At 27.6% G+C, this 23627-nt stretch overlaps 1 protein-coding gene, 1 long non-coding RNA gene and 1 other non-coding gene across 5 annotated transcripts in view; 1 reads left to right on the top strand and 2 right to left on the bottom strand.

Annotated features, from left to right (window-relative positions):
- Positions 1 to 699: 699 nt before the first annotated feature.
- On the bottom strand, positions 700 to 16765 carry LOC119600904. The gene is made up of 2 exons (XR_005231167.1): positions 16194 to 16765; positions 700 to 984 (listed from the first exon to the last, which is right to left on the bottom strand). It is a non-coding gene; the product is annotated as an uncharacterized LOC119600904 (long non-coding RNA).
- Positions 16766 to 22069: 5304 nt separating this feature from the next.
- Trnap-cgg lies at positions 22070 to 22141 on the top strand. The gene has a single exon. It is a non-coding gene; the product is annotated as a tRNA-Pro (tRNA).
- Positions 22142 to 22239: 98 nt separating this feature from the next.
- LOC119600890 (ubiquitin carboxyl-terminal hydrolase nonstop) overlaps positions 22240 to 23627 on the bottom strand; it is a 29299-nt gene continuing 27911 nt past the window's right edge. For all 3 annotated transcript variants that reach the window (XM_037951461.1, XM_037951459.1, XM_037951460.1), the window contains one exon: positions 22240 to 22414. In XM_037951461.1, the coding sequence (XP_037807389.1) occupies positions 22372 to 22414 (43 nt within the window). In that variant the 3' untranslated portion in view covers positions 22240 to 22371. The remainder of the gene's footprint in view (positions 22415 to 23627) is intronic.

Raw genomic sequence — 23627 nt, forward strand, 5'->3', positions numbered from 1 at the left:
GAGAAATAGTTTAAAAGGGTAAAGTATATAAAATTAATGTTTTTTATTCGATATTAGTTAATTTTTGTTGTACATCATCCCCATTTATGAAGATATAAGAATATATCTTCACATCAATTAAAGCTTGAAATCTTTTCTAAAATTTGTTCAATATTTATCAGTACCGTTATTTCGATAGATTTGTGAATTTCATGTTAAATATTACCTAACTTTCAAAATTTTTCTCAGCGATAAAAAAAGTTTTTGTCCGCACAAAAAATAAAAATTTAAAATAACAATTAAAGAGTATTTTTTTTAATAAAACTTATAATGATTACAGTCAAGCATGTAAAATTTATGAGCGTGCCTAAACACAAGCCGACTTTCATATACATATACATATATTCATACATACTGATTTTAACATCCTTTTATATCTCAAATGTAAAATTTTGTGGATTTTCATAATCTCGAGTATTTTCAATTAAAATTTGTTCCGAACTTTTTCGCTTTTATTTTCAACTTATTTTAATTACTATACCTTCATACGCTACACAAAGGTAAAATATTGACATGTTTATTGACATACATACTGATTTTAACATCCTTTTATATCTCAAATGTAAAATTTTGTGGATTTTCATAATCTCGAGTATTTTCAATTAAAATTTGTTCCGAACTTTTTCGCTTTTATTTTCAACTTATTAAAATATTGACATGTTTGGCTTGACGAATGTGTAGTTTATTTAATCGCTAATAAAACATACATTTATTGCAGTGTACATACTTAATAGTTTATTGTCTGAAATTTTTAAAAATCCAGCATGGTTTTATATACATTAGGTATACATTACGTTTTTTGTTCACATAATAAATATTTGTTTTTTAATATCACAACAGAGTTGTTATCCTTCAAAAGATATAAACAAAACGATTCTCGTCCTTCCGCACATACTTAAATGGAAAGCAATATAATAACTGAAAGAACACCAGCCAATAGAAGAACTAGAGATGTATGTAGTAAATAAGAAGAAAAAAACAATTACATTAATTAAAGTTAATATTTTTCAGGCTTTTATCAAACTTTAAAATAAATGAACTAATATTAAAAATGTTATAGCCAACGTAAATTAAACTTAACACATACATATGTACTTATGTACCCAGCAAAAAATAATTGATGTCATAATTTACAAACGACATCTTAATCACATCTAAAAATGCGATTAAATATTTTTCGCTTTCAGTTAAAAGTGAGGAAAGTAATGTAGATAACATATTCGAAGTACATCAAATTTTGGCGAAAAACCAGTGAAATTCAAGCAAGCGTGTCATTGAAAGAATATGGTTCATTTTTGACATCCAAATATCGGATTTTTACAGCTTCTAAAAATAAATTTAGATGTAGTTCAAAGTTGTCAAAAATGAACACCATCCCTCCAAATGCAAACATTTTAGAAGCAGTAAAAATTCGATGTTTGGTTTTTAAAAATAAACCACATTCTTTGTGATTGCTTCTGTAAATTTTATTGGTTTTTCACTAAAGTTTGATGTACTTCAAATATGTTATTTGTAGTGACTCTCTTTCCTCACTATTAGCTAGTTGGGTATTCATTTGTAAGGAAATATTTGGTTTATAAAAGCAAAAAAAATATATATATATATAATCGCATTTTTTGATGTGATTAAGATTTAATCAATAATATACAAACATATATTAAGGATATACAAATAAAAATAAATAAATAAATAAATAATAAAAGTTGGCATAAATAAGTTTTATATGAATAAAAATCCCACCCCAAAATTGTATGAGGATCGGTCCATATTTAACCCTAGTCGCCATATAACTCCTTTTTTATCTATAAGCTAGCTATAGCCAGTGCGCTTTGCTACCCTAAAAGCAATATAAATAAAAAAGCCCACTTAACGATTTTGAAAATTCTAACGATAATTATTTTCCGGATATATAATTTTTTACATATGGGAGATATCACGCAAATTACTGCAAGTTTGGTAAGTTCTCCAAGAGTTAAGATTCATAGTTTCCCAGATATACGAAATTTTGTATTTAATTCATATGGGAGGTGCCAAACCCCCATTGAAATTTCGTCCATTTTTTTCTAAATGTGTACATGAATGTCAAAGTTCTTCATATAAAACACTGAACACCATATAAAATTTAAATATTCTAGCTTAGTTTCTCAGCTGTACAAATTTTTCTATTTAATTCATATGGGGCTTTCAAACACCTTTTAGTTAAAGAAAGAATACATTAAACATACTACTTATTTAAATTAATGATGATAATATAGATTTTTACTTCTGAAACGATAAATATAAAAATATATAGCTGACGTACAAAATATATGTGATTTATTTTATTTATTAAAAAATTATTTGTTTCGAATTTTTATATAGATTTCAGTAAGGAATAAAACAAAATGTTTAAAAGTGTATTGGGAGATATTTGCAATCATTTTATTTTGCCATAACTTGCCCGCTTAATTAAAAACACGCATTATTTAAACATAGTTTTCGCTTAAAAAATATTTTTTCAAAAATATTTTTTTTGGTTCAAATTTTTATAGAAACTTAAATTAAGAATAAAACAAAACGGTTAAAAGTGTTGAGAAGAATATAAAAAATCAAAATTAGACCAATATGTTGGGAAATATTTGCCATCAATTAATTTTAATATATCTTGCCCGTTTAGTTAAAAACTTACACTATTTAAAAATAATGTGACCTGAATTTATTTATAGAACTCAATTAGGAATAAAACAAAAATGGTTAAATTGTTGAGAAAAATATAAAAAATCAAAATGAGACCAATATGTTTGGAAATATTTGCCATAAGTTAATTTTAATATTTCTTGCCCGTTTATTTAAAAATTGACATTATTTAAAAAAATTTGATCTGAATTGGTTTATAGACTTTAATTAAGAATAAAACAAAAATGGTTAAAGTGTTGAGAAAAATATAGAAAATCGATATTATACCAATCTGTTGGGAAACATTTGCCATGAATTAGTTTTAACATAATTTGCCCATTTAGTTAAAAATATACATTTTAAAAAAATATTATCTGATTTTTTTAGAAACTTCAATTACGAATAAAATAAATTGGTTTAAAGTGTTGAGAAAAATATAAAAACCAGAAATTGGACCATAATATTGGGAAATATTTACAATCAATTTATTTTGCCATAACTTGCCCGTTTTATTAAAATATGAATTTTTTAAACATAATTTTCTCTTAAATTTTTTTTTTTCAATAATATTATTTTGTTGGTTCGAATTTCTATAGGATCTTGAATTAAGATAAGATAATGATAAGCCAGACCTATGTGCTTGGGTTAGATAGATAGATATATAGAAAATGTTCGCTATGCTTTCCTTGGCCGAATAATTCGGGTCATTACGGTACGTAGAACCGGCTGTCGGGGAACGTAGTCATCCCAATTTTAACATCACACAATTGGATGCTCCCCCGAGGCATGTCAGGAAGGATCTTCGTATATACGAGGAAAACATATGCAGATATGTGCGGGATCCACAGCATCAGTCCTCGTATTCGGCAGCTTTGAACGACATTCATAGAGACGCCATAAATTCCGCGGTCACAGTATACAGCATGAATGTCGTACTTGGAGGTCGACCACCGCCCATAGCAGACACGGAAGAAAACCTGCCGCGGAAAACAAGAGTAGTTCTGGCACAACTAAGATCGGGATGGAGCAACAGGCTCAATGCCTACTGGTCACGTATAGACCGTGCCGTCCTCAACGAATGTCCTGCATGTGGTCAGGGTCCTCATGATACCCACCACATATTCAACTGCTCAGCCAACCCTACTTCACTCTGTCCAATGGATTTATGGACGCATCCAGTTGAAGTAGCCCAATTTTTAGGCCTGGACATTGATGTAGAACCCCCCAACTAGATTATTGTATAGTTTTAGCTGTTACAACAACAACATATTAATTATATTATCATTAAATAAAACTACATTTTTATAAAATATAAGAAAAATTATATTATTCACGAATTATTTTCATAAAAAAAAAATTAAACATTCGAGTGGAGAATAATTTTGAACTAAAATTCGAAAAATTATTTTAAAATGAACAGAAATGTTTGCATAAATTAATATTTCGTAAATTTTACCATATTTATTCAAAATTCACTTTTTTCAATTTATGTAAATTAATTTTTCCAAGATTACAGTGGACGTCCAATAGTACGTATACTCTTTATTACGAATATCCAATAATACGAATGGCAAAATTGTTGCATTGTCTACTCTATAGTACGAATAATGTCACAATTTTTCTGTTCGATAGTACGAATAACGCATTTTTTATGGGAATTTTGGTTTTATTTACCTTAAGCTCAGTAATTTTGAAGTTTTTTTTGTATTTATTACAAGTGTTTTGTATTTTTAAAAATCCTATACACACAATTTACTGCATGTATATTTACAAATCAACAATTATTTAGTGTTATTAATTTATTTTATTGGAATTTTGATGACCCAAGAGAATAAATTAAATTGGATGATAACGCCAATGAGGAAAGTATTTTATTAGTTCCCGACAATAACTCTGCTGAGAACAATATTGAAGCCTCAAAAGCGCTGTTATTGAAAAAGCCGTAAGAATCATTTTACAATGTAATAAACATCGATGTTAAATGATGGATTTTTTAATAAGTAAAATGATATTTATATACATATGTATGTATGAACTGTTAATTTTGAAAGTAGTGTGACTCCACATTCCAAACAATGGGTTTAACGATAACTATTCTAATTTTTAAGAGAAAATTATAAATTAGAGAATTATGGTATATTCCATTCAAGTTTCTAATAAAAGTTTTATGTAATCTGAACATTTTAATACATTTTAGAACACATATGTAAATTGCAAATTGTCTTTGGCACACATCTTTTTAAAAACATTAAAATTTAAAACCTTCTACATATATCTCATTTCAACCATTGGACTCACGATACTTTCAAAATTAACAATTCATATACGTAAATATGTCCCTTTTATGCCTGTTTATGTACAAGAAATTTATTTAAAATAATACACATTTATTATATTTTGTTCCGTTATGTAATTTTTCATGAAAAATAAAACAAAAATAAATAAAATCCAATATTTTATTTGCATTATTTGAATTTAAACATACAAAATGTGTTGTTCAATAATACGAATTTTTCGGTATTACGAAAGGGCCTGACACTATATAATTCGTACTAGTGGACGTCCACTGTATTTTGCATTATACTAAAATATTTCGTACAATTTCGTATACACTATCGGACAAAATAAAGTGCTAAAGTGCTAATTAGGGTGGGTTGAAAAAAAAGTTGAGTCAGTCACCCCCTACGATTAAAGATATGTTAATAACATTTCCAAAAATATAAAAAATATTTTTTGCCACGCCTAGAAATACCGCCCTTTTTGTTTTTTATATATAACGTGGCCATTTTAAGTCCGATCGTAACATATAATATATCAATATTTATGGCTTGACTGTAGCTATATTTCACTCTTCACGTCATATTCTATGTGTGACTTCTGATATCACGGATCCTTCCCCAAAATCAAAAATTGTGGCTATACTGGAATAAAGTATATTTAATTATATGAGCTATTAGCTTCTAAAATGCTCACTTTTGTGCATAAACAGCTATTTTACAGGTATTTAAAAATACATGTATAGTTCTAACTACAAACAATTAATTTGCTAGGGATATGGTCGAAAACTATTTTTTCAAATTAATTTACAATACAAAAATTTCATTCTGCCCCCTATCTTAACACAAGGAAGATAATTTTATTCAGCAATTAATTTTATTAATTAATAACAAAATCACGTAGGTACATAAAAACTAAACATTTTATTTTATAAAAATCGATGAAAAATTAAAGAGTTTATAAAAATATTTCATGTTTTTACCATACAATTACTTGCATGTTTCTTGTTTTTTTTTTTTTAATTTTCAAAAATGTTTATACTAATTTTTATAAAAGTTCTTGAAATAAAAACTAATAAAAAAATATTAGTCGGGAATGGCCGACCATATGATATCAGTTATGAGTATATCTAAAATGTGATTTCCTTTTTAATAAAGCATTTATATTGAAATTTGTCCATTACTTTTTAAGCAATTTATTGATGAAAAACTGATTTTCTGAAAGAGCCTATATATGGGAGCTAGGATCAATTATAGACCGATCCTATCAAAATTATGTGGAGGGATTTATGTTCATATAGGAGTTAGATATGCAGAATTTCATCATAATGGTAGTGTTTAAGAGGGAACGGCAAGCCACAATTAAGAGCTCCGATTTAATCCATTTTCAAACAACTTCGTCCTTTGGTAAAATGAAATATTTGAGCCTATTTTCATCAAATTATCTGGAAAATTGCGACTTGTAGTTTGATTACAAGGTTTACTGGATGGACAGTCGGACGGACATAGCTAAACCACTATATTGCTGAAGGATATATGTATTTAACTTTCTTCTATTTTGAAAGGAAGTAGGATCTGAAATGGTTTGTAACTGAAAAAATAAAAAGGATTTATTTATATAGTTCATTAAACAAATGTTTTCGACTGTTTTTCCTGGCAAATTAATTGTTTGTTGTGAGGACGGTTGATAAATACTTGAACATTTTTAAACATCTATAAAATAGATGTTTACGCATAAAAGTGAGCATTTTAAAAGCTAATGGTTCCTATAATTCAATGTACTTTATTCCAGCATAGCCATAATTTTAGATTTTGGGGAAGGATCCGAGATATCAGAATTCACGCATAGAATATGACGTCGAATTAAAAAATGTTCTAAGAGTGAAATATAGCTACAGTCAAGCTATAAATATTGATATATGACATGTTACGATCGGACTTAAAATGACGGCGTAATATATAAAAAAACAAAAAGGGCGGTATTTCTAGGCGTGGCAAAAAAATATTTTTTATATTTTTGGAAATGTTATTAACATATCTTTAATCCTAGGGGGTGACTGACACAACTTCTTTTTTGTCCATAGTGCTCATGCTATATTCTTTCAGCGAAAATTCTGTTAAATGATTATTGAATATGGATTTTTTTTTAAATTCATTTAGTTTATATACAATGTTACAAAAATAACAATAAAACAAAATTATTCCACCTTAAATTTTTCTGTATAACATCCAGTTGACTCATTCAGTTGACTCTTCGTATGTGTCCAATTTTTAACGTTAGGTGTGGGGAACCTAAGGGAAATTTATTCAAAAAGCTCCAGTGAACACTATGTGAGCATATTACAGTCAAATCTTAAATAATAACATTACTGTAGGAAAGAACACTGAAAAATTGGAAAAAGTTGCTCAGAGCACCGCCCTAAATCCAATAGATTAATTTTGGACCACAATCGATCAAAAAATTCCGGTGATCAAAAACGAATTTCTTTTGAAAATAATCATATGGGACAAGCAAGGGGAAGGCGAAAAACAATGGGGAAAAAATTACCAAAATAGCTCAAGTAGATCCAGATATTCAAATCAGAACCAAAATAGATAAAAAATTTTGATATACAAGAAATTTAAATAATGATATTTAAAATTTACACTTTATTTTGTCCAACAAAAAAGTGAATTTACTTTAATTTTTGATGTTACACAGAAAAATTTTAAGTACAATAATTTAGTTTTATTGTTATATTTGTAGCATTGTATATTAACTAAATGATTTTGAAAAAAATTTCCATATTCACGAATCATTTAACCGATTTTTCGCTGAAAGAATATAGCATGAGCACTTTTGCACTTTATTTTGTCCGATAGTGTATATTACGAAAGAATTTCGGCATGGATTTTTTTCAGTGTACTTGTTTGCAGAATTTAGCGAATGTTTTTGGGAATGTGCGTAGATTAGCGTAGATTTTAGAGTACTTTTAGCTTACATTATTCCGTACATGTACGGAATGTTTTAGCGTATCTTCGTAATGAACTTTATTCGGAGCATGTAGAGAATGTTTGTAAGGTAACTTCGTAAAGAACATTTTTTGGGAACATATACATACGTTAAGAATGTGGGAAATAACACATAAACATACAATATTTTGTATGTTTTTTTTATATTTATAGCATATGGGAGTATACTTCACATTTGTGTGTTAGTTGCAATTTTTAGGAATATAGAATTATAATTAATAATAAAAATAATAATATTAAATTTTAATTAAATGAATATTAGTTTATTTTTGTTTGTAAACATAAAGTAAAGCCTTTTAAATAAAATAGACTGTAGTTTATTTGTATTTCTAAAAAGACTTATACAGGTACAGGAGGAAAGAAGTGCATATATACTAAAGACCTGCACAAGTCCAAATAACATTTATTACGAAATATTTTAAACAAAAATAAGTCTATTATTTTGCACAGCACTGTATGTATGTATTCAATACATATGAAATATTATATGTATGTATTAAATACATATATGTACATACAATAGTTCATGTTTTTTCTAAAACTTTATTGAACGTAAAAATCTGCAAAAAATAATGTTTCTATTGTTCAAAATAATAGACTTTTTAAAACTTCTTTAAAATATTATTTTATTTTTATTATTTTTTTAATTCATATTAAAGAAATTTAGAAACAGGGTGTCCATCTATGGTGTTTAAAACGCATAGAATACGTCTCACTAAGGAGAAATACTCGGTTTTCTTCGACCGGTTTTTTGCTACAGAGCTTTATTTCGAATGCTAAAAAAACCGGTTTGCTGGTGTCAAATTCGGTTTATTGCAAAAATGCATTTTTTAATATGAGGTCTTTATATTTTTAAAGTAAATGTAAACTAAATTTTTTATTAGTCATTTCTTATTAGTCGGATGAAAAATAAATATGAATTTAATTTATCTTTAATTAATTCATAAATATTTATAAAATTTATAGACGGCCACCGATTTTCTGAAGGAGGTCTGTACGAATTTAGGTTTATAATGATCTTCATAAATATTCAATTATTCGGGTTTTGTTAGCCGGTTAATAATCGGATAATTCAAAATTATTCGGTTAATCGAATAAAAGGAAACTGGAAGTTTTTTATTAATATTATTTCCTTTTTACAATATTATTCTTCCTATAACAAACAAAATTATAATTTTCCACTTCTTTAAATTGAATATGTAATTTTTTTATTAAGTTCTTTCTCAAATATTAGAAATTATTTCTTTCGATGTGAAATCCTTTTCTATTAAAGAAATTAAGTTAATTAATTTTATGTTTTTGAGATCTTTCAACGAGTTCCAGAATTCATACGTTCCAACGAACTAGTGTATAATTATTGCTGAAGAACTTATTTTTAATACTTAAGAAACAGAACATTGTTCCTCAAAACTGAATGTAGAAGTAAAGACAATATCATTATTTCCAAGATTCCTTTTCAGGAATCTGAAAGTTTCTGGGTTTCTGTATGAACCGATTCTAGAAGTAGGTAAATCAGAACAAATTCTCACAATATTTCTGAAGTATTGTTATAAAAATCATCAAAAAATATTCTTCATTATAGAAACATAATTAAGGAATTAATAAAGGAAGAACATTTATTATAAAAATATTGAATTTTGTATAAAATATACAGTTATTTTGCTGTTAAATAAAAAGTTTTTTAATCGGTTACTTGATATAAATTATTCGATTAATCGTTAAAAATTTATCGATTAACCGATCGACGATTAATCGTTTGAATACCCTACTACACACCATAATATTCACATAATATATATATATATATATATATATATATATATATATATATATATATATATATTTATTAAAGTAATATAAAAAAAGCCTCATTAAGGCCAATATATATATATATATATATATATATATATATATATATATATATATATATATATATATATATATATATTTATTAAAGTAATATAAAAAAAGCCTCATTAAGGCCAATAAAACTTATATTACAAAGGTATTTTTTAAACCACATTCTTTCAATGAAACGCTTATGTAAATTTCATTGGTTGTTCATCAAAATTTGAAGTACTTCGAATATGTTGTTTGTAGTGACTTTTCTACATCTCTATTCTCATTTTTAACTGTGTTTTCATTTGTGAGGATATGTTTGGTTTATAAAAGCGATCGCTTTTTTTATAAATGCGATTGCATACTTTTCGAAAAGTATGCAATCGCATTTTTAGATGTGATTAAGTTGTCGTTTGTAAAGTATGACATCAATTATTTTTTGGGGTATAGTAAATTTGCAATATGGATTCAAAATCCCTAGGATTAGCTGGTCCTGTCAGAATCCATCCAAATACACGTTTCTATCCCAATAATGATAATATATTTTGCTGTGTTTCCGGTAAAGTAATCCGAGGATATAAATCTGAACTAATAAGTATATCTACAGTCCAGTTGTCAAATAAATTAGAATCTGCCAAACGAAGATTTGGCAATTTTTTAATATTGGAAGTTGAAGGCAAATTTCCCGATTTAACGCGCGGGCCTATAAATTCTTGGGGAGTTTTAACCTTTTTCGTAATCGTTCAGAAATGTAAGAGCATTCCGAACCCGAATCGATTAACGCGCGGGCCTTATTGTTATTATGAATTATATTTACCGTTGTTGTTCCTAATAGAACAGACTGATTTTGACTAGTATGGAATATGTATATCGATATAGTCAATAGTCGGTATCTGTAATTTGCACGAAAATGAGATTTTAATGGCAAAATATCCAGCAAACAATCCCGTATCAGTGATATCAATTACAAAGACAAAAACATATTTTTGGCAATTTTATATCATTTTGAAAATTTTTTTTTCTAAAAAAATTAAAAAAATTCTGAATGCAACACTCTCTCAAAAATTGCTTTAAACTCTAACCTTTGGTCAATTTTCTGTTGCAAAACAAGTTTTCTTTGGACATGCTGAAAACAAATAAGTAAACATATTTCGGTCTAATAGTTTTCGAGATATCGCTCATTATGACACTAATTAGTTTGATTTTACTGTCGTGTTTAACCATATATCGTTGATTTTGGACCAAAACATTATAATCTGGTGCTTTTTTAACAATTTGGTTTCTTTTACTCCATTAAATTGCATAAAATAGAATATTGGATTGATATTAAATCAAATAAAAATATTATAATTCTATGAAAAACTCTCTATCTGTTGGTTGTATGAACATTTTCGTAAAAAAAGCTCTATCTGATATAAATTTGTGAATAATTTTGCAAATAATGCAAAATTTTAAATTCTTTTTATATAATTCGCAGTTGTATGTTCATTAGTTTTAATATTCTGACTGAAACTTAAATCGAATGTTTGCTGGGTAATACTTATGTATGTGTACTTAAATTTTCTATTTTAGAGCTTAGACATCATAATACATATATTTCAAAAACCATATAAAACAATGATTGTAAAGCTATGTATACACGGTCGTTAGATCTTACAACGTTGGCAGTAAAATGTGCAGAAAATGTCTAACAACGGTGTCAATTTACAAATTTTATCTTGCAATATTTTCAGTAATGCTTTTTCTGACAACGTTGCAAAAGAAAAATTGCAAGTTCACTTGATTGTTGGACATTTTCTGCACATTTTACTGACAACGTTGTAAGATCTGACAACCGTGTATCAGAGCTTTAACCGAAATTTTACTCAAAGAAGTTATTTTATACTAAATAAAGTACAAAAAAGATGACATCTCTAAAAAATATTTTAAAATTCAGTATTAATTAATTTATACTTTTTAGCAATTAAAAAAAAAATGACCTTATAGAAATAAATTATTTACTTTAATTTGATTAAACCCAGCCTATTGGCCATAATCGGTTATTTCTGCTTAAAAGATAGGTATACATAAAAAATATATTTATATAGCAAATATTTAAAAAATTAATTAATTGTAAAAAGAATTGTAAAATAATTTCAAAAAAAATTATTGAGAGTAGTACAATCAAGATTTAAATCCTTTCAATTAAATAAATCAGGTTGAAAAAAATCTATGTTTATATAAATAAAAAATCAAAAAGCGCAAAAATCCGCAAAATGTAAAAAAGAATATAATTCTAGACATCCCCTATTTTAACGGATATATAATAATTATGCGCACTTTTGGACATTTGTGTTATTTTCTTACCTTTAACGTTTTTAAAAATAAAAAAAATTTATATATTTAATTTTCCTTTCAAGTTAACTGTGGATTTTGACACTTGTTGCCATTACTTTGTCTTAAAAACTCGTAAATTAGTTCTCGACGATATATAACACCGTGCAATAGTCATTTTCACACATGAAAAAACTATGTGTACAGGAAACTGTGGACCATTAGTATTAACTCTGAGTACGCAGTTTTTCATAATCAGCTCTATACTTCTGTAAAAGGACCTTAATGTTTAAAGGACATACGATTTCAAAACATGGAATTCCAAATTTATATAAAATATTTGGTGTTAACATCAAAAGAAGCTGAGAATCTCTGCTTCAAAATAATATTATTTATTTCATTTCATCAGGATTAAAAAAGAAATGGAAGCTTTGTAGCAAATTTTCTTTAAGCTTCCATTGTAAGTTCTTTCAACTTTGAAGTCCGTTTATAAGGACATAAGAGCTGATTACAAAAATTGGAGTACGCAGAATTTCTCTAAATGGACTCTAGTTTCATATGCATATCAACTTTTGACGGGTAAAAGATTTTTTTAAATTGTTACTGGGTGTAATATTATAATTCGTAAGGTAAAAGTAGATTTTTTAAAATAGAACATCATATTAATTTTTTAGCAAAATTAATTTTTTATATCATCAATTAAAATGGCTAGATTTAAGATTTAAAAACCAAAATAATTAACAATTTTAATACTTCTTTTAATGCTTTACCTAATATTTGCTGATCTGCGATACATATTTAATGAATAAATCAACACTTTCAAAAATATTAAAAAATTTCATACTGGACCCGAAAAATATTAAGTTCAGCGGTGGCAAAATTATGGTATCAGGGCAAAGTATTGGTCGAATTCAATTTTAACAAGTTAGAGTGCTATATTAAATACCCTCCACCAGCAACTTTTATATTAATACTTTTTTAATTGATCAAATATTTGTAGAAATATGTTTTCTCATATCTTAAATAGAAAAAACTCAAGATTTAAACAGCTTAAATCTGTTACAATTGCAAGATTATGGACCGATCGTAAAAAAAATCTTTAAGTACCATTTCTGTATATAAAAGCTATATTTCTGTCAAATTTTATATCTATATAGCGTAATTTAGTAATAAGTAATGTGTGTTTAAGTGAATTTTGAAACGGAACCTTGTATGGGACCGATCGCAGCCATATTATGAACCGATCGTGAATATTTGTGCAAAATTTTGGATCAATAGCTTTATTTGGCAATGAGTAATGTGCTTTGAAGAGATTTTCGTAAGAGGACCTTGTATGGGAGCAATGACCAATTATGGTCCGATCGTAAAAAATTCCACAGTAACATTAATGTATATAAAGACAAAATTTTGGCTAAATTCTGTATCTATCTCATTATTTGGTAATGAATATTGTGCATTCAAGTGATTTTCTGGAGGTGACATTGTTTGGGAGCTATGACCAAATATGTATATAAGAGCAGTATTTGTGCTAAATGTATCGATATCAATATTTAGTAATGAGTTATGTCCGTTAAAGTGATTTTCGGAAGGGAACCTTGTATGGGAGCTTTGACCAAATATGAACCGATCATGAAAAAATTTTGAAATTTTTTTGCTCATTTTCCCAACAGAAAATTTATAGCTTACTACATTGATATTGTGTTGCTTATTTTGTATTCGAATGTGCTTACAAACTTACACACACTCTGGCTTACTTTACATAGGGTATGGCCGCTTGAAAATGACACACTAACTGATATACTTGGTTTGCTATATTGTGTGTAGATTATACTTTCTTTATAATATACTTGTGTGTGGAAAAGTAGCTATTCCTACATTCTTACCGATATACCTAGTAAGTAAAATTGTTTCTACAGCACCTTCCTAGCTGGAACACAAGTGTTTCAAAAAGTATCTACAACAACTTTCTAGTTAAAATACATGTGTATTAAGAAGTATCTAAATATGTATGTTTTTTTAAAAAATGCTACCCAAATACATGTATCTACAAATTCATTCATAAGTATAAGGCCATTCCAATCATCACTAGATCATGATCCTAATTTTAAGCAACAAATTTTGCTTAAAATTCATCTAAACATTGAAAAAATGTTGATCCAAAAAATATTTTTCGATAAATGAAAAATTTTTTGTTGATTAAATTACAGCACACTTGATTTTTATACCCACCATCAAAAAAGATGGGGGTATATTGATTTTGTCATTCCGTTTGTAACACATCGAAATATTGGTCATAGACCCACAAAAGTATATATATTCCGGGTCCTCATTAAATTCTAAGTCGATCTAGCCATGTCTGTCCGTCTGTCCGTCCGTCTGTCTGTCTGTCTGCACGATAGAGTCCCAATGGAAAGAGCTAGAGGGTTGAAATTTCACATAAATATTTTTTACAGGTAAGGTTTGTTTGGTATTGAAAATGGGCAATATCGGTCCACATTTTCTTATAGCCCCCATACAAGTGGCCCCTCGAAAAGCAGCTTTAACAGCCATAACTTGTTTAAAAATATGAATATAGCGATAAAATTCGACATAAGTAAGTTTCTTATGATCCAAAATCATTATGCAAAATTTTATGAGGATCGGTCCACAATTGACCCTACCCCCCATATAAGGTCCCCTTTAGAAAATGACTTTAACGCTCATTACTGGCTTAAAAATACTAGTATATAGATTAAATTCGACATAAGTAAGTTTCATACGAGTCCAAATCTATCTAAAAAATTTTATGAGGATCGATCCATGATTGACCCTACCCCCCATATAAGGTCCTCTTTAGAAAATGACTGCAACGCTCATTAATGGCTTAAAAATACGAGTGTAGCGATGAAATTCGACACAAATAAATTTAATACGAAACAAATTCTGTCTACCAAATTATATTAGGATCGACCCATAATTGACACTACCCCCTATATAAGGTCCCCTTCAGAAAATTACTTTAACGCCTAAAAAATACGAGTATATAGATGAAATTCGACATAAGTAAGTTTCATTCTAGTCAAGCGAGGTTTGATGGTGGGTATATAAGATTCGGCATAGCCGAATATAACACTCTTACTTGTTTTATATTTTAATTTTCTGTTCTCATATACAATGTTAATCTCAAGTATATTAAGATGTAATGCAAAAAAATTTATTAAAAACCAAAACTTCATATCCAGATTTTATATACAAGTAAATCAAATTATAAGTAACACAAAGTAAAGCACACAACATTGGTTACAATTCCGAGTACTCTGAAAATTTTCTGTGGGGTTCAGTACCAAACTGCATATTATAATAGGGTATATTCTGACCAAATTTTAATAATTTATTTCACTTCCTTTTTACGTGAGCGTGTTTTACACAGACAGACGGGCAGACAGACATAGAACAACTTAGAATTTCAAAAGGACCAAGAATATCTCAGATGAATATTTCTTGGTGTTACACTCTATTACCACTCGTGGTGGTGGAGGGTATAAAAAGATACTATGTGTGGTATAAGATAAAGATCCACAGAAAATCTATGGGAAATAGTAGTTCGAAGATGTTTGTGTAGAAATTGGTGTCATTTGAAAGACGAACTATATTCTGAGTTACTGACATGTTCGTTTTTGTTACCGTTTTTGTTACGATAACGCCAAAGTTTCCATTATTTTGTCAGTAACAGAAAAAGAAATACTTTAATCTTGTGTTATTTTTTCAATATTTAATTAAATATTTTCATAGATTTTTATTAATTTAAGTAAATAAGGATATATAGGTACATACAAAATACTAAGAAAATAAAAATGTTTAATAATGTCCGTTTATGAAAATTTAGAAAAAGTTTCCATTGTTTTGTAACCCACTGCATATACCAAAATTAGTTAAGTACAAAAATAGGTTGCAATAAATATGGGAAATTTACATCTCAAAATAATATTATAAAACTATCTTAAATATTACGGCTATTTTGATACACATACATAGATTTATAAATCTTTGTTTGCATTAATAAAAACAAATAAAACATACCATCATATAAGTCGAATTTCTCAGTATGCAATGAGAATACTTCGTCCATGTTAGTTGATTTTGGGCACACAAAACTTATGTTTATAGCAAAAACTACTCCCGCTTATTTGCGGCAATTATTTTCGTTTCTGCAGGTTTTGATGTTTGGAAACATTAATATAAGAGCAAATACTTTTTATATTTGAAGCGTTATTACTGAAATATATCATATCCAGTGTATGTTGTGTTTGCCGCACATGAAAATACGAAATAATTTTTATTTGATATATCAGAACAACAAAAGATCTGATGTAATATTATATTGGAAATCACATGCTTTTGACGAAATTTTGCTATATTTTTTTATTGTGTTGTATTGTTCTTTTTTGGTATAATTTTATAACACATATCATTGGATTAATTTAAATTTACCAAAAATGTTGTAAGTTCTTGAGTTTATTAATGAGTTATATTTATAATTCGGCTATTTTAATAATCTTGTTATTATTTAATATTTATTTTGCTATAAATACCTATGCCGACACACATTAACGTCGGTGCCTGACATTCAAAATTCCGCCGGCGGCTTAAACATGCACAGTTTTCAGCAAGGCGAATTCAGATAAGGTGGTGGCCAGGGTGCACTTATAAGGTGAAGTCAATTCTACAAAAACAACAAAAGTAGATACTTCTGTCAAAAAATTTACATGTTGCCACCGTGTTTTTTTAATTTACCTTACAAAAAGACAATCCCACATGCCCAAAAATCTCTTCACGTAAGTAAATATGTATTATAAGATAAAATTTATTAAAAATTATACATGAATTGAAAAATAAGGGTAAGAACCCTTATTCACAAACAAAATTTTTATTTTATAAACGGTATTTTGTATGGAAATTTTGTTTTATAAACCTTTAATAAAATAAAAATATTGTTTGTGAATAAGGGGTTAGAATATTATTTATTATTTACTTATTAAAAAAGTAAATAAATTATCAATTAAAATAACAAAAAATTAATATTAGATTACAAAATTGTAAGTATGAAGTAGCATAAATACAAATTATATACATACTATTTTTTTATCAGTCAATATTGGGAACTTATAATACCGTGTAGGTCTCTACTATTGTCGTATAAGAACTATATAATGATCTTTATAGAAATGTGACCAAACCACTACCATGGAAAGTTGTTAAAAATTAATATATCTATGATAAAATCAAATTTAATAATTTTACTTACAATTGTGGGATGTTTGTACTCTCAATTGATTAGTAAAAAGTTCCCTATAATTGATAAAATAGATGCATATTTAAAACAAATAGTTTGTGCAATTTTTGAGTATTTCGCATAAATTTACTACGGATTAAAATGAATATAAAATTTATTTATTAATTTGTTGTCCTAAAAATATAATGAATCCCTAGATAGATGTACATATTTTTTCGGATTTTCAAGGCGAATTCAGATAAGGTGGTGGCAGTTCTGCAACAACAACATTTTACATGTATTTTGTTTTTGCATTTGGTTTACGTAGATGTCAAAGACCATAAGTACGGCGAATTCATTTGATGAAAAATTTTTGTAAAAAGTTTATATTTTATTAAAAAATAAAGATAAAGATATTAAAATTTGTGAGGAAAATATATTCTGAATTGAATAATGTTTGTTTCAAACGATAAATTCTATTCCGGCAGATTAATTTGCAAATTTTAAGTGAATGCTTGAAGTTAAGTAAAACTTAATTTTTTGTGAAAAATAAACATAAAAAAGTACATATTCATGAAAATATTATATTACGAATGAATGAATATTTGTTGCGAATAGATAATTCTACTCCGGCGGAGTAATTTTCAATATTTGGCCATAATGTAGCAGACGCCGGACGGGTAAATACCTCATATGGGTTTTGTTATATAAAGCGTTCCGGAACAGACTTTTTTTAGTTAATCTCTTTATCTACATACTGTATATATAAAACAATATTGTTTAATTTGTTAACATTTAATAGATTTCAAAATTAAGCCATAACGTAGAAGTCAGCTGCCGCCAGCCGGGTAAATACTTCATATGCGTTTCTTAATATTAAGTGTTCCGGAAGAGATTTTTTTAGTTAATCACGTTATCTACACAATTTTAATATAAAATATAAAACAATATTGTGTAATATGTTAACATTTAATAGAAAAAATATTTTTCTTAAATAACATATTTGTATACATACCAATTATGCCATTATTTAAATAAAATGATATTTGTTTACGAGATGCTTGGTATTTTTAGATTTTTTACATAAATAATTAAAAATATTAACGAAGTTTTTCTCCGTTTAACGGACATTTTTAAATATAAAAATGTAAACAATAACAAACTTTGACAGCTACGTAAACCAGGCGAATTAAGAAAAAAATTATCAGCTGATTGAAGAACACCACCTTATCTGAATTCGCCTTGCTGAAGGCCTTACACTACTGTCAAAGTACACCATTCAGAGTTGCCATAATACGAAAACATATATGCATCCATCTGGGGATTAATTATTTTATTAGGGCCTATTTTTATTTAAAATTAATAAATAAAAATTAATTTTTTATTAAAATTTATATTATTTATTTAGGAAAAACAAACCGAACCCATAGGGCCATATATAGTTGGTAGACTAGCAAATATATATGTTAAAATAGGCAACTTAAATCAATTTTACAGATAATTTCATTAATACATAAGATGCTGACTACAAACATGAATAAGATACAATTAGACACACGTACCACTACTTAAATATCTAAAAAAAATATTTTAATATACAGGAGTAATAAAAATGTAAAATTGTATAAAAATATACAGCAATATTAAAAAAATAAACAAAAAACCTAAAAAGCAAAATACTTTATTGACCTAAAAAATTAACAATACGTTCACATTTTATAAAAAATCTCGTTAGTTAATATCAAGATTTTACTTTTTTGGTAGAAAATTAAAATAAAAGATATTCTTTAAAAAACACAACAAACAAATTGCTTAACTTTGAAAAAAATAATTGTTCAGACAAAGTTTTTTTACATAGGCAAATTACTTAATTGATTCACTGTATATGTACATTAGAGTGATTCAAGCTTGTACGAAGGACAAAACATTTTTGTCTGACAGGCCGTTTCCACCTTTAGAATTGTTCTATGGGTTGTAAAACTATGTCATACAAAAAATTAGGCTGATGGGATAACGTTAACAGGTGCCGCAACGGCTCTGAAGTTTCCAAGTGCATTTACTAGGGGAAAATATTGATTTTTTCCAGTTTTGCTCAAATTTGGCAGAGTAGGCATTTCGGAAAGATATAAAACACAAAAATAACTTGAAAATTTTAAAAGTTATTGCAAATTCCCCAGGCCATTAACGTGTCTCACATCACATAAATTCGAAATGTGACAAAAAATTTACTTTTTTTTTGATATATTCTAAAAAATCATTTTGTTACTTAATATATATCTATAATTACTCGAATATCAGTTTTTGCCCTTAAAAGATAACGCAAACTTCTTCTCAGCTATGGTCAAAAAAGTTTGATTTTTTCAACGGCCGTTTCAAATCTCCAATTTCATCTTTTTTGAATCTTTGTTAAACAAATTTCAAAAATGTTAGGAGATCTCATGGGGATTTTTGGCCAATAGATGAAGCTATTAAACGGTAAAAAAATTTGATCAATATTTCTTACAGTTTAGCTATACCTGCGATTTGAACTCGGCGGATTTCAGGAAAATCGCATTTTTTTGTAATATTTTAGAGAATACGTATTAATTCTTTACTGTTGCACATTTTAAATAAATTATTATCAGAGTATTATAGTCTAGATAATACAAAATATATATCCGAAGTTTTATTAAAATCGGACATTCTTAACCCATAAACTGTGGAGTTCAAAGGTCAAATTTTGCAATATTTGGAAATTCTTAGTGTACCATATCGAAATAATATTTATTTGTCGGCCATCTTTACCAAAAATGACTGGAATTTATCGTATATAGTCCGATATTTAAAATAGAGTGAAAGAAAGGTAGATTAAGGTACTTGAGAATAATTTAACACCAAAGCTAAAAAATTCGAAAAAACACTATCTACTTGAATAATGCTCTTGAATAATGACTATAGCTGAGAAGAAGTTTGCGTTATCTTATAAGGGCAAAAACTAATATTCGTGTAGTTATAGATATATTTTAAGTAACAAAATGTTTTTTTAGAATGTATCCCAAAAAAGAAAAATTTTTGTCACATTTCGAATTCATTTGCCGTGGGACACGTTAATGGCCTGGGTAATTTGCAATAACTTTTAAAGTTTTCAAGCAATTTTTGTTTTTTATATCCTTCCGAAATGCTTATTCTGTGCACATTACGAATCCTTTACAATAAAGTTCAAAATGTATTACTAAATGGCCTAAGTTGAGCAAAACCTGCAAAAATCGATATTTTCCCCTTGTAAATGCACTTGAAAACTTCAGAGCCGTTGCGGCACCTGTTAACGTTATCCTATCCGCCTAATTTTTTGTGTGACATAGCTTACAACCCAAAGAACAATTCTAGAGAAGGCAACTTCGTTTTTTTGGAGCACTCTAAGCACATATGTATGTGTAAATAACTTCATATATGATAATATCTATTAGCGCTGTATAATTTTAAAAATTCATTGCAATCTTTAAGAAAAAAGTAATAATTACATTAAATTACATTAGTGGATGCATATGCATATTAATTCTTATGCGTACTAAATTTATGCGAAATGTATTTTAGAAATTGCGTTCTGTGCGGGAAGTTTTTTCCATCAAATTGACTTTAAAGATAGTTTTTAATTATTAGAACAGTATTCGCTATAAAGTGGTGCTGTGGTATTTTGATGATTTGGTCACATTTCTATAAAGATCATTAAATATTTCTTATACACTTGGAGCCCTACATAGTATTACTACATAGTTCCCAATATTGATGTATAAAAACAATATGAATATAATTTGTATGTTTTATTAGTACAAATTCTGTAATCTAATACGTATTTTTTGTTATTTTAATTTATAATTAAATTATTTTATTTTTATTTTCAATCCATATATAATTTTGAATGAATTGCCTCTTATATATCGTCACCTGAAATGCAAAAATGATCAAAAAAATTTTAAATCAACTTTTTGATTGAAAATGGTTTACGGCATCAAAATACATGTTGTCGCAAACTTTTAAAACTCTATTGTCAAAAAGTCCGATTTTATAGACATGAAATTCAAAAGGGCGTAACAACATATTAGTGATTTCCACAAGTCAGAAAATCCTAAAAATCAACATAATAGAAAATGTCTGGCGGTATAGTCATATTCAAAGGTGTTTATGTATGTTGGATCATAAATATCCTTTTTATAACAACAATAGTAATCATTTTATTTAGTTTTTTTTTTTTAAGTAAAATTTTTAAAAGTGTTGTTTCGCACTTTTGCATTTCAGGTGAAGATATATATTTATTTTAAATGATGAAATTTTTTGGACATGTGGGATTTTCTTTTTGCAAAGTAAATTAAAAAATACATGGTGGCAACATGTAAATGTTGTTACCGAACTGCCACCACCTTATGTGAATTCGCCTTGGTCTGTGTATAAAATGTTTTTATGTCATATTCGTGTTTTCAAACAATACCTCGAATTTCTTTTTAGTTCGATTTTTCGACTTTTATTTGGAAATTCGACATTTTTCTTATAACATTGTTCCTTTAAATACAACTTTGTACATGTTGGCTAATGCATATTGAATTCAACTCTGTGCAAATGTATTCAACATGTTTGGTGAAGTTATACAAAATTTCACCACATCAATACGGGATATTTTTATACATATTTAACTGCACACCGTACGTATGGCTCGTTGGTCTAGGGGTATGATTCTCGCTTCGGGTGCGAGAGGTCCCGGGTTCAATTCCCGGACGAGCCCAAATTCGTAAATGTTTTGTGCTTGACAGTTTTTTAAAGCTATCGAAACTTTTTTAGACTTTTTACTACAATAACATAATAATAAAACTTTTAAAAACGGTCGTTTATCTTTTTTTATTTTTGTAGCAAGTTATAATAAATAAAGAGCAATGTTAAAATATACAAATTATGTGTACCTATCTATGTTCTTTTTCCGATTTGAAATTTCTTTGTTGATTTTGAATTGCCGATCTATTCATACTCCAATATATTTTTGTGGTAAAACAGCAAATATCTAAAAAAGAAAACAAATTAATTAATGGGCAATTTCATATCAACTCAAAATATCGATTTTGACGAAATTTGCACCAAGATTAGTACTTCTGGATAGTAGGCCAGACACACATTTTCAGCGCTATCCGTCCAGAAACCCTGTATGACCAAAATGTCCAACTTTGACCCCCTCTAAGTCCGACAGTTCTGGACCGATAGCGCTGAAAATTCGTGTCTGGCCTACTATTCAATAGTATTACCTTGAGGCAAAATCAAAATCGGAAGACATCATAAATGTACGATATGTAAGTTATGTATATGAAAGAAGACAAAAAAACATGAAATTTTAAAACAAGTCAATTTTAGTAGTTTTTTTCCAAATGTTACAAATTTCTGTCGAATACATCCATCAACATATTTTTGTGTTGAAAATACGATTTTCAACACTATCGTCAACAATTGTCCAACTTTAGAGTGTAATTCTTTTCTATCACATTTATAACATCAAGCTGATGTCTTGTGTTAATTTTTAGTTTACTCGTGGTAAAATTTAGTTTATTTAGTTTTTACAGAAGAAGCAAAAAACTATTTATTTAAATTGAAAAGTTTGTTTCTAAAAACGCGATTTATTTGTAGTAAATAAACAAATTGTTTAATAGTCAAACCTTTCATTTGTTATGATAGTTTACAATGGCGTATGTATATAAAAATGGATAAATTGGACTTTTTATCTTTAATATTTACATAAATGTTTTTGTAGATAGGGCCTTTTGTTTCCTGTCAACAAAATCTGTCAACAAATTTTTGTTGTGGACATTTGTTTTGATGCAATACATTAGAATCACCAATAAAATCGATTTTGAATTTTTGTTAGTTAGGGCCGTTTGCGTTTCATGTGACGATATATTAAGCTATTAGAAACAGAAAACAAATTGAATGTTTTCAACTAAAAAATATTTAATATTATTTCAAACGAATAAAAGAGTCTGTATGGGATGGAGATACATAAATAATTTTTGACAATAATTATGTACAATTTTTCACATTTTTAATTCTAAGTCTCTATTTAATACTCATTCACATATAACACCACTTTTTTATTTTTATGGATAAATTGCTTAAGTATGTTAATCGGTCGACCATGCCCGACTGTATTTTCTAACATCTTTTGTATTTGTATGAGAACAACATATGTACATACATAAATATCATGAAGGAAAACAATATAGTGTTGA

The sequence above is a fragment of the Lucilia sericata genome, unplaced genomic scaffold (assembly GCF_015586225.1).
Source record: "Lucilia sericata isolate MDLA Ls3-8-SP2 unplaced genomic scaffold, ASM1558622v1 Contig000126F_arrow, whole genome shotgun sequence".
Lineage (NCBI taxonomy): Eukaryota > Metazoa > Arthropoda > Insecta > Diptera > Calliphoridae > Lucilia > Lucilia sericata.